Source organism: Ovis aries, chromosome 17 (assembly GCF_016772045.2).
Source record: "Ovis aries strain OAR_USU_Benz2616 breed Rambouillet chromosome 17, ARS-UI_Ramb_v3.0, whole genome shotgun sequence".
Lineage (NCBI taxonomy): Eukaryota > Metazoa > Chordata > Mammalia > Artiodactyla > Bovidae > Ovis > Ovis aries.
The window spans coordinates 4,936,919-4,949,130 of NC_056070.1; the positions used below are offsets into that span (position 1 = coordinate 4,936,919).

Consider the following 12,212-nt stretch of genomic DNA (forward strand, 5'->3'; position numbering starts at 1 on the left):
AGGAAACTCCTAGTTTTACGCTCTGGGCTACACTTCAGTAACATTATCAATATGCTCTGAATATTGAGAAGATGCTTCTTAGAGTCTACATTTCAGCTAAAACTACTTCTAAGTCCAGGTCCTTCCAGGGCCCTACCATTCTGGAGGCTTTGGGATTGTTAAATTAACAGACAAGGAGGCCTTTAGACTGAGGTGGCTTTAATGACTTAGTAGTCTATGTAAGCAAACCAACACCTAAGTCAGAAGTGCCTCAAACTTAGGATGAAGGGACTTCCCCGGCAGTAGTGCTTAAGACTCTACGCTTCCAGTGCAGGGAGCGCACCGCTGGGTACCTGGTTTGGGAACTGAGGTCCCGGTGCCAACTGACAAAGAAAAAAACAAATCAAAACTCAAGACAGCCAGTCATAAACGGCCAACTAGGCTTTCCCAAGTAAGCAACCCTTAAGCTGCAGCCGGTCAAATATATTTCCTCCTTGGGACCTCCCCCTTCTCTCCCACGGTCTCCCTCAACCCCAGCTCCTGCTGGTGGAGGGATAACCAGGTCTCGGGTTGGTGCTGCTTGATTCCAATCAACTTTAAATATAAACTGTCACAATTTTTAACATGCCTCCATTTACCTTTTAACAGGATGAAGAGTTCAATTTCACAGATTTGCTCTTCAGTGCATTTTCTTTCTTGAATAATTTCTATTTTAATGAGAGAAAAGTTAGACATTTCTATCCATCCCCTGCCTCAAACCCCAAAATTCCCCAAATCCTGATGGTTCAGCCCTTACCTTCTTGACAATTTTTCCCTTCCCACTTAAATATTTATAAAATGATGCTCTGCTGATTATATGCATGATGTCCTTTTATGTGTACTGGCTTTAAAAAATATGCTAAACAGGCACATGTGTATAAATTGGCAAAATCTTTCTTGAAAGACAACCGGCAATGCATAATAAACTCATACACTTTGTGAGGGCTCATATTCACTCTACGGATCTAACCTAAGGTAATAACCTGGTTTGCCTGTGTGTGAAAGGATATTCAAACTAGAGCCTATAATACAAACAACTGGTAACTAAAGTATCTAACATCAGAGGGAGTTAAGGGGTCCCATGCAGTACTTAATGATTTGGGAAGTTATCCTCAATTTTTGAGATTTTCTTCTAATATTTTTTCTACTTTATACAACGAATATGAGTTGCTTTCCTAACAAAGTAAATAAACCACTGGCTAATATGTTAATCTGGCTACCCTGGTGGCTCACTGGTAAAGAATCTGCCTGCCAATGCAGAAGAGGAGGGTTTGGTCCCTGGGTCAGGAAGATCCCCTGGAAAAGGAAATGGCAACTCACTCCCATATTCTTGCCTGGGAAACACCATGGACAGAGGAGCTTGGCGGGCTACAGTCTGTGGTGTCACAAAAGAGTCGGATACAACTGAGCGACTAAACCACATGTTAATTCACTTATTTCTTTGGCACATGTACTCACTGCTTAACATTACTGAAAATTTTGGTTTCTTCTGAAAATGAGATGATTTAATTACTGAGCTACACTGAAGTGTGTAAGAGTGGACACGTTCTGCTCCCTGCAGAGTCCCCCTGAGGGAAGAGTAACTTGCTGAAATAATACAATCTAAGGGATAGAAGCATCGTTTTCTGGTCATTGTCCCTGTTTCCAAAGGCAAATCATACGGCCTCTCTTTCCAAAGAGCTGTTCCTTATTCTGAATTATGAAGAGGCAGAGAGAGATATGAGGTACTGCAGCAAACACTTTTAATAAGAATACAAAATTCACACCAGAGGCACATTCTGGGGAATGTAAATGAACTATCACAAGTAGTAATTCTGCTGGAACAATAAAATAAGGCTCTCTCAGAGTACAAATATACAGGAGGGAATGATTTAAAATAGGTTTATGATTTACAGTCACATTACACTGTGTTAAGCATTGAAAACAAGCATATTAATTAAAAAGCCAGCTAAATGGCATTTGAACATATATAACAAATCTTACAGTCCATGAAGTTCTGGTATAACAGTAATTTTAAGTACTTCATTTCAACACAAAAGAAATGAACAGGTGAAGAGATGCATCTCAAGATATTAATTTATGACAAAAATCAAGAGAACTTATACTGAAAAAGGGTTACATTACTGATAAAATCACACAGAAGGCCATAAAACAAGACCAACAGTGCTGAGCAACTGAAACAGTACTGGCCTTTCCAGCCCCCGTCTTCTTGCTGCCACCACACTGACCCACGTTATTTTTCCTTTACTCAAGGCAAACAAGTCCTCCGTCTTCCCCTTTCGCAAAAAGAACAAAGAAAATCCAAACGGCAAATTCAAAGTTGATTTCTCCATAAACCTTAAATGTGCTCAATGAATATAAAGAAAATTCAACATTTATACACAGTGCTCCTTTCCAAGGAAGGAACAGCCACATCAAACATTATCTGAAAGGGGCTTCTTTATGGATTTATGTACACTGGTTGAATGAGAATTACTATATCTGAGAAGGCACATATCTGTGATTTAAGGCTTAACCGGTATTGTTACATATGGAAGTCAGTGAAAGCTGTCTAGGAATTCACTTCTGTCAAAATGGAATTTACCCAAAAACTAGCTTTCTAATAAGCATAGATTTCCACTCTAGAAACTATTCAGAATTTCTACTTCCAGATCCATCTGTCAAAAAATTCTCTCAATCAGGTTTCATTATGAATCAAAAGAAACTGCTAACAGAACCGCTCCATGACTTTGGGTGATGCAAATTCTTAAGTTCAAAAGCCTCAAAGAAATGACAGTGTGATTCCTGCGTCTTGAAGAAAAAGTCTAAACAAAACTACAATGGTACAGATTCATTTTTAAAAAGGTATCTGCCACAACTCCACAAGCCAGTCAGTCATTCATCAGAGCTGCCGCCTCTGTGTGGGTGCTGCAGGAACACCATATAATATTACTCTGCAAAATAGTCTCTTTTTCTCTTTAAGACAATACATGAAAATGACTCTCTTAAAGATGTTTAATATATTCTTATATAAAATATCTGATGTTGATACAAATCATGTAAACCTTCCTTTGGAAAAGTTACAACTGGTCCTCATGTGCAGGACCAAAAACCTTGAATTTTTATCTTGTCAGTGCAAATCTATATTAGGTGTTTTCAAACTACAGAAACAGCCATCAACCCTCACAATACAAAAGGATTTCTCAAAAAGGAAGATTATTGTGTTCAGGTTATAGAAATTATGTTTACATTAAAACCACCCACCTTCCCATCAAATCTAACAGCTCAATTGTTAAAGTATGAAAAAGGGAAAAATTAAAGCTGTTTGTGCAAGAATCACTACAATGGTTGTCATCCCTTCCCTCTTCCCCCAACTTCGCTTAATTCTTACTAGGTTTGTTTAGAAATATAACAATGTGACTTTCTCTTTGTCTCCAGGTGGATTTTACTGTTCTTCAAGCCAAGATGGGGCGTCAACTCCAGGGGTTTTCAATTTGATATGGAACTGTTTAAGTGTCTGTTCAAGCTGCTTCTGATTCCCGGCAAAGTAAGCGGCAATGGCATTGTGAAAAAGGACCAGCTGATTGTGTAATACTTTAACCTGTGAACAGAGGAGAGTTATAAGAACGAGCATGAACACCAATGATAATAAAATATAAGGTGGTTTGTTACACGTCTTAATGAAAGAGCATCTCTCTCCTGAGGAAAACTTGTTTTGACGAAGTATTTCACACACCCCAACTGTAAACTGCTTTGCAAAGTCACTGAGCCTTTCATAGCTTTTTACCTTCCCTGAAGGGAACAGATCAGCTTAATAAGATGCTAACCGTATTCAAATATTACTGAGCATACCTTAATTTAAAAGTATCAGTAGGTCCCTCTTTAAGTATGTCCAAAGTCAAAGAAGCAAAATTATATATAATAACTACTATATGATATATGAGCTGTGCCAAGTATGGACATTAAGGCTACACTTTAAGTGAAAACTGAGTATTTAAAAGGCTGGATACCTTTCACTAGTGCTGTTCTCTGCAAAGATTGAAGAAGTGATGGCAAGAGCTGCCCTGATAGGCAATTTACTTAAAAGTTCATATACTCCTCAGTTATTTTCAACTGCTTATTACTTCAAATGATATGGGTATGTTTTAACCAGGTAACACTATTTCTATGACTCTTCTATTTAAAATATCACAAAGATATTATGAATGAAGTGTTTCCTCAAGTCTTATTTATAAGTATAAACTGTTCAACAATAAAGCATAAAATTTACCCATCCAGTCCAATATTCACTAAAACTGCACTTTTAATAATAATTTTTAATGATGTAAAAACATCTGAAATAGGATATAACATATATGATAAGATATCTGTATTCACTATTAACACAAATGCAGAGTCTCTAGCCATTTCTCTGTCTATGTACCTCTATAAAGGAAAACACTTAATATATTTATATTGGACAGTTTTGATTTGTAAAGCCTTTATTTTTAAGATTAAAATATTGTAAAAATGGCATATGCTCAAAATTATAAAGTCAAGTCTCCACTCTGCATTTATTCCTCTCCTTCCCACCCAAGAGAATCACTGTCAGCATTTTACTGTGTGCCCGTTGAGAAATTTTCTAGGGCTATATACAATATTTAAAAACATAAATGGACTGTATTATGCACACTTAGGGCTTCCCTTGTGGCTTAGAAGGTAAAGAATCTGCCTGTGATGCGGGAGACCCAGGTTTGATCCTTGGGTGGGGATGATCCCTTGGAGAAGAGAATGGCTACCCACCCAAGTATTCTTGCCTGGAAAATCAGTGGACAGAGGAGCCTGGCGGGCTGCAGTCCATGGGGTTGCAAAGAGCTGGACACGACTGATTAACTAACACTTTCACTTTCTACACACACTTTCAGTAACAGATTTTTACTTAAAGTATCTTAGAAAACTTTTTACTTCATTCACTTATTCATTCAACAGAGATTAAGTACCTTCTAAAAGCCAGGTACTGTTCTAGGAGATACAGAAAAACATTCCTTCCCTCCCAAGCTTACATTCTTTTCTTAAAAATTTTATTTATTTATTCTAATTGGAGGCTAATTATTTCACAATATTGTAGTGGTTCTGCCATACGCTGACATGAATCAGCCACGGGTGCACATGTGTTCCCCATCCTGAGCACCCCTCCCACCTCCCTCCCCACCCCACCCCTTAGGTCATTCCAGCGCGCCAGCCCCGAGCATCCTGTCGCACGCATCGGACCTGGACTGGCGATCTGTTTCACATATGGTAACATACAGGTTTCAGTGCTGTTCTCTCAAATCATCCTACCCTCGCCTTCTCCCACAGAGTCCCAAAGTCTGTTCTTAACATCTGTGTCTCTTTTGCTGTCTCACATATAGGGTCATCGTTACCGTCTTTCTAAATTCCATATATATGCATTAGTATATTGTATTGGTGTTTTTCTTTCTAACTTACTTCACTCTGTATAACAGGCTCCAGTTTCATTCACCTGATTAGAACTGATTCAAATGCATTCTTCCAAGCTTACATTCTTAAGGGATTGGGAAGGTAGGAGGCAGGTAAGAAACAAAAAAGTACTGACCCCAGGGAATGAATAGCTCAAGCCTTGAGAAGAAGATGGGTTAACATTCAGGGCATCTGAAGCTGCCGATTCAACTGAAGTTGTTTAAAAAAATAAAAGGAATTTTTTTCCTTTTTCTCTGACAGAGATAAGAAGGTTTCTGGCAAGGAGATAGTTTAACAGGGCCAGATAGCATGAAATGATGACAACTAAAAAAATACCTTGAATCCACCTGGTCAGAAATTTAAGGCCTGCAGCCTTCCTCCATGAAAGGCTTTGGAACCAGGTATAAGGACAACACAAAACCTTTAACACTGTGTATCAGGTGCTGGCCTAGGATGCAAGAACATGAGGGTAACTGGAGCAGAGAGCAGTAGAAAGCGATGATTAATATGATAAACGGGCAGTAAAAGTACATCTTGTTAACTTAAAGGCACTTGTGGGGAGAAGAGGGTTTTTTCCAGAAAGGTTGAACGAGAACATTGGGATGGCAGAACCTGGCCCTCTGGTTCTGAGATAAGAGGGACATTGACGGACCTCCACTCACGGGCAACTATTCAGGAGACAGTATGATCATAGGAAGTGCAGGTTCCGAGAAGGCAACTGGGTTTCCCTGGTGGCTCAGATGGTAAAGAAGCCACCTGCAATGCAGGAGACTCTGGTTCGATTCCTGGGTCAGGAAAATTCCCTGCAGAAGGGATAGGGTACCCACTCTAGTATTCTTGCCTGGAGAACCCCCATGGACAGAGGAACCTGGCGGGCTACAGTCCATGGGGTCGCAGAGAGTTGGATGCAACTGAGCGCCGAAGCACACAGAAGGCAGTCAGGAGGTGAGCAAAGTATACTGTTATAATTAACTTACAACAACGGCTCCCATCAGCCCTCTCAATCCACACCCTTGGGGAGGCTTCTACAGTGACAATGAGCTGAGCCTATAAAACCTGGAAAATGAGGCCTAATAAACAAGTGCCAGCCATGTGGGATTACTGCTACTGCAATGTGAGGAAGCTCCGTTTAGCCTCCCTTCTGGGTGAAAGCCCACAGGGACAGAGGTCCAATGGTTCCAGCTGCTCCCAGAGCCCAGGCAGCCTTCCAGCTGAAAGCCACCAGGCAACTGTGGGAAGTAACAGAGCTCTAGGTCACCAAGTTGAGGGTGTTTTTGTTAGGTAGCAAAAGAGATGCATCATGAAAAAGGTTAAGAATGTGCTCTCCTAGGAATTAATAAGGATTTAGAAAACACAGTGAAAAGAAGGAAAATTAGAGGCAGAACGATAGGCCTAGAAGGAGGAAAAGCTAATAAGCAGGGTGGTTGTGATACATGAGAGAAACTACGAGAGAAAGCAGCTGTGGAACAGATACTCAAACAAGTCAGGCAAAACTGACACGGAGAGACTAGCGCAGTTACGCAGAAAACTGACAAGCAGAGACTAGCGCAGTTACGCAGAAAACTGACACGGAGAGACTAGCGCGGTTACGCAGAAAACCGACACGGAGAGACTAGCGCGGTTACGCAGAAAACCGACACGGAGAGACTAGCGCGGTTACGCAGAAAACCGACACGGAGAGACTAGCGCGGTTACGCAGAAAACCGACACGGAGAGACTAGCGCGGTTACGCAGAAAACCGACACGGAGAGACTAGCGCGGTTACGCAGAAAACCGACAGGGAGAGACTAGCGCGGTTACGCAGAAAACCGACACGGAGAGACTAGCGCGGTTACGCAGAAAACCGACAGGGAGAGACTAGCGCGGTTACGCAGAAAACCGACACGGAGAGACTAGCGCGGTTACGCAGAAAACCGACACGGAGAGACTAGCGCGGTTACGCAGAAAACCGACACGGAGAGACTAGCGCGGTTACGCAGAAAACCGACACGGAGAGACTAGCGCGGTTACGCAGAAAACCGACAGGGAGAGACTAGCGCGGTTACGCAGAAAACCGACACGGAGAGACTAGCGCGGTTACGCAGAAAACCGACACGGAGAGACTAGCGCGGTTACGCAGAAAACCGACACGGAGAGACTAGCGCAGTTACGCAGAAAACTGACACGGAGAGACTAGCGCAGTTACGCAGAAAACCGACAGGGAGAGACTAGCGCGGTTACGCAGAAAACTGACACGGAGAGACTAGCGCAGTTACGCAGAAAACCGACAGGGAGAGACTAGCGCAGTTACGCAGAAAACCGACACGGAGAGACTAGCGCAGTTACGCAGAAAACCGACAGGGAGAGACTAGCGCAGTTACGCAGAAAACTGACACGGAGAGACTAGCGCAGTTACGCAGAAAACCGACACGGAGAGACTAGCGCAGTTACGCAGAAAACCGACAGGGAGAGACTAGCGCGGTTACGCAGAAAACTGACACGGAGAGACTAGCGCGGTTACGCAGAAAACCGACACGGAGAGACTAGCGCAGTTACGCAGAAAACCGACAGGGAGAGACTAGCGCAGTTACGCAGAAAACCGACAGGGAGAGACTAGCGCAGTTACGCAGAAAACTGACACGGAGAGACTAGCGCAGTTACGCAGAAAACCGACAGGGAGAGACTAGCGCAGTTACGCAGAAAACTGACACGGAGAGACTAGCGCAGTTACGCAGAAAACTGACACGGAGAGACTAGCGCAGTTACGCAGAAAACTGACAGGGAGAGACTAGCGCAGTTACGCAGGCAGCTGGAGAAGTCCCAACAGGGGACTGCAAACAGAGGGAAACCTAGGGAGCTTCGGGAGGCTGCTGTGAGTTAACGATAGCTCAAGAAAGCTCTCAGAACAGCATGGACAGAGCAGCTTGCTTAACCATAAAAGCATGAGATGTGCCCCCACATCAAGTGAAAGAAAAAATGCTACCATCCTTCTGCTGACTTCCTTTGATTATAAAAATGCAGTTGCTTAATTCTGGGGCACAGGCCTCTTGACTGCCCAGCCACATCTCTCACAAGCATCCTCTATCAATACCTCTACTACTTCTTGCCTATTATTTTGCCTCTTGCTGGATTCCTTCTGCGCTGAGACACAAAGAACCTGGGCCTGAGTAAGTCCAGTCACCAGGGGAGTGATTCTAAAAGAACATGGGTCTAAAAGAAAGTCCCAATCTGAGTCACATGGTTTCAAAACTGCTACTAACCAGCCTCAAGACCTAAGTGCAGTTTATGAGTAAATGGAATATGGATTCTTTGAGAACTTTTATTTCTGATTTTCTGGTCAGACTTGCATTAGGCATAGTTGATACTGGGCACAGCCTCCCCAAATCTGTATTTGTTATTCATCTAGATCCTTAGTAAAACATCCCTATTACTAGTACTGTTCTTTTATAGAAACTACCAGGAGCGCTCTGGAATCAGGAAGCATGTGTGCCAGGCCCGGCTGCCCCACCTTGCAGTGGTATCAGGCACAGGGTCCTTCTAACTGGCCAAGGTCTTCACCTGTCTATTAGGGCTGCCATTACCAAGAACTACGTTTGTAGTGCTGCGGAAAGGTTAAACGAAATGAGATACTACCTAGCACACTGTCTGACACAGAGTAAGTACTCCTTTGATTTCAGTGGAATCTAAATTTACCTATTTGACGGTTTAAGCCTCCAAATGACATTGACTTTTTTTAGTGAGATAAAATTTCCTTTATTTAGAACCCACTGATTTGGAACTTGTAAGAGTGTGATCCTGTGATTTATAATAAGAAATACATACTGTGTTTTGATCCCATTCTAGGCACAGAGCTCCTAAAACCTGTTAATCTCCTAAGTGATAAGAGCCAAGGAGGCATCTTTAGTTGTAATATTTGGTCTCCAGTTCAGTTCCTGAAATAGTCCCAGAGCTATTAAAGGTGAAAGGAGTCTCTTGTTATTCACAACAAGCACTTTTCAACCACAACAGCCTTTATGTTAATAAGATTCCTGGAAAGCCCCTAGATAACCATTGCTTGAGACTGGTTGCCAGGGGAACTAAACTGTGACTAGGTGGGAATTTTCACCCTCACCCCCCCAACCTCTGGACAATTACTTAATCAGCCGTGCCCACGCAAAGAAGCCCATGTGAAAATCCCTGCAGTAGCCAGTCTGGACAATGTCTGGGCTGGCTGACGCATTCACAAACAAGGAGGGTGGTGCCCTCCAAACCCCACGGGCACAGGAGCTGGTGTTCAGACCCCTTCCAGACCTTGCCCAATGGACGTCTTCATCTTTAACACTTCTGTAATGAACTGGTGATGTAATAAGTCAACTGCTTCCTGAGCTCTGTGAGCTGCTGTAACAAATGACTGAGCTTCCTGAGGGGGCTGTGGGAACCCACTTTACAGCTGACCAGTCAGAAGCACAGGTGATGCCCCAGAGTTTCCAACTGTGTGCACAGGTGGTGCTGAAGGGTGTGCCACAGGGTCAGAAGTCAACTGAATTTCAGGACACCCAGCTAGTGTCCAGAAAATCAGAGAACTGTCTGTGTGGAAGAAAGATACCCACATACAACTGATGTTAGAAAAGTGTTGTAAGTGAAACAAGAATCAGTTTTTTGCTTTTCAAAGATAGAAAGTGATGTGAAGTTTACCCGAGCACAATGAAAAAAAGGTGTGCGCTAAGCAAATAAACTTGGTTGACAGGCGTGCACGGACACAACTGGTTTATCCACACTGCCTGCCTTGACAAGGCCTTCAGTCCAAGCGCAGAGATGCTTTAGAAGGAATTCCTCTGCCAGATGGATCATCTCAGAAGAACCTCTAAGGGTCCCTCTATAATCCCACGATTCTGTACTTCTGAAATGAACACATTTTTCAAGCACCAAGAAGGCACTTAATTTCTTCCTAACTATCCTTTGGTTAACAGCATTCAAGTTAACAGTATTACATTAAAAATTTGTTTACACATTCTTAATAGACTTTAATTAATCCATATTGATCTCGTTTTCTATGTCTAGATAGAAAAGTTTTGCATGGCAACCACTTTTAAAAACAAGCTTTAAAATGAAAACTGATTTGTCTAAGTATCTGCTAAGATAAGGTCAAATGATTAAAGTTATAACCTAGGTTTACCTTACATGAGTGGAGTTTGATTTCAGGACCAAATCTTTCCCCTGTAAGCCACTAGAATCAACGAAAACTGTTGTTTTGTCGCTAAGTCATGTCTGACTCTTTTGCGACCCTACAGACTCAGCCTGCCAGGCTCCTCTGTCCCTGGGATCCCCCAGGCAAGAATCCTAGAGTGGGCTGCCATTTCCTTCTCCAGGGGATCTTCCCGACCCAGGGATAGAACCTGCATCTCCCGCACTGGCAGGCAGATTCTTTACCACTGAGTCACCAGGAATGCCACAATGAAAATCACAGCTAGAAAAAAAAGAGGTAAAACAGAACATTACAGGCTAGGTCTCATTTGATTCCTATTTACGTAAAAATGTTTTCTAAAACTGACCTGTTCTCAGTCACCTCTGCCAGTGTGACTGAGTTTCAGATCTCTTCTGGAGACTGTCAAGGACCGGTCAGAGGAGAGCTCTGAGGGCAGTATACTGGGACAGAAGGGTGGGAAAGTTTCCAGGTATCAAAGAACTTCTTAAAGGTAAACAAGCATAAGTTATGAAGAAGAGACTGTTAGATTCAATTACTTTAAAATCTGGAATTCCTATTCACCCAAAGACAGTGAAAATACAAGCTACAAAAGTGCGGAAGGGGTCTGCATTACAGGCTCTGACAAAGGGTACATATGCAGAAAACGGGAAGGACTCTCACACACCAACAACCCAGTCAAAAAGAGCAGGTAACATGGATGTGCGTTTCATAGAAGAGGAAACAGAAGTGGCCAGTTAAATCTGAAAAGACACCAGCCTCACAAGAAAACAGGGAAACGCACATTAAGACTGAGGTAAGATGTTATTTTGTATCTTCTACCTTAGGAAAACTTAGTAGCAATTCTTGTACATTGCCAATTGGTGTATAAATTTGTACAACTACTTCTGAAAACAGTTTGGCATTAACCAGTAAAATTAAAGATGCATATACCCTATGGAATAGCAATCTGACTCATAAAAACATGCCCCAGAAAAACTTGCTCATGTGTTCCACGAGACATGGGGCTTTCCTGACGGCTCAGATGGCAAAGAATCCGCTGCAATGCAGGAGACCTGGGTTCAGTCCCTGGGTTGGGAAGATCCCCTGGAGGAGGGCATGGCAACCCACTCCCATATCTTGCCTAGAGAATTCCACGGACAGAGAAGCCTGGAGGGCTACAGTCCATAGGGCTGTAAAGAGTTGAACACGACTGAACGACTAACACTTTTACATGAGATGGCCACAAATATGTTCATAACTACACTGTTTCTAGCATAAAAATACAAGAAAACAACCCTAAATTTGTAATTACAGGAAAACCGATAAACTACAGCTTCCTTACGCAATGGGGATACTATTAATATATAGGTGTGAAAATAAATGAACTAGAGCTCCATGCATCAACACGGACGGCTCTCAGGAAGCTCAGAGAGAACAAGACAGAACACTCACAGCAGGATTCCATTTATATAAAGTTCAGAAACACAGGTAACTGAATGAGACATTCACATGTAGTAAAACTATTCAGAAAACCAACAATCACAATAAGGAAAACTCAGAACAGATTACAGAGGGAGCAGATGAGGGAAAGTGAGATAAGGGAAAGCAACAAGGA

The 12,212-nt window shown here is 42.5% G+C and overlaps 1 protein-coding gene across 49 annotated transcripts in view; it reads right to left on the reverse strand.

Moving 5' to 3' along the window:
* Nucleotides 1-1,738: 1,738 nt before the first annotated feature.
* The window catches only part of ARFIP1 (ADP ribosylation factor interacting protein 1), a 137,799-nt gene continuing 127,325 nt past the window's right edge, over nucleotides 1,739-12,212 (reverse strand). For all 49 annotated transcript variants that reach the window (XM_060400966.1, XM_060400955.1, XM_060400963.1 and 46 more), the window contains one exon: nucleotides 1,739-3,598. In XM_060400966.1, coding sequence (XP_060256949.1) covers nucleotides 3,443-3,598 — 156 coding nt within the window. In that variant the 3' untranslated portion in view covers nucleotides 1,739-3,442. The remainder of the gene's footprint in view (nucleotides 3,599-12,212) is intronic.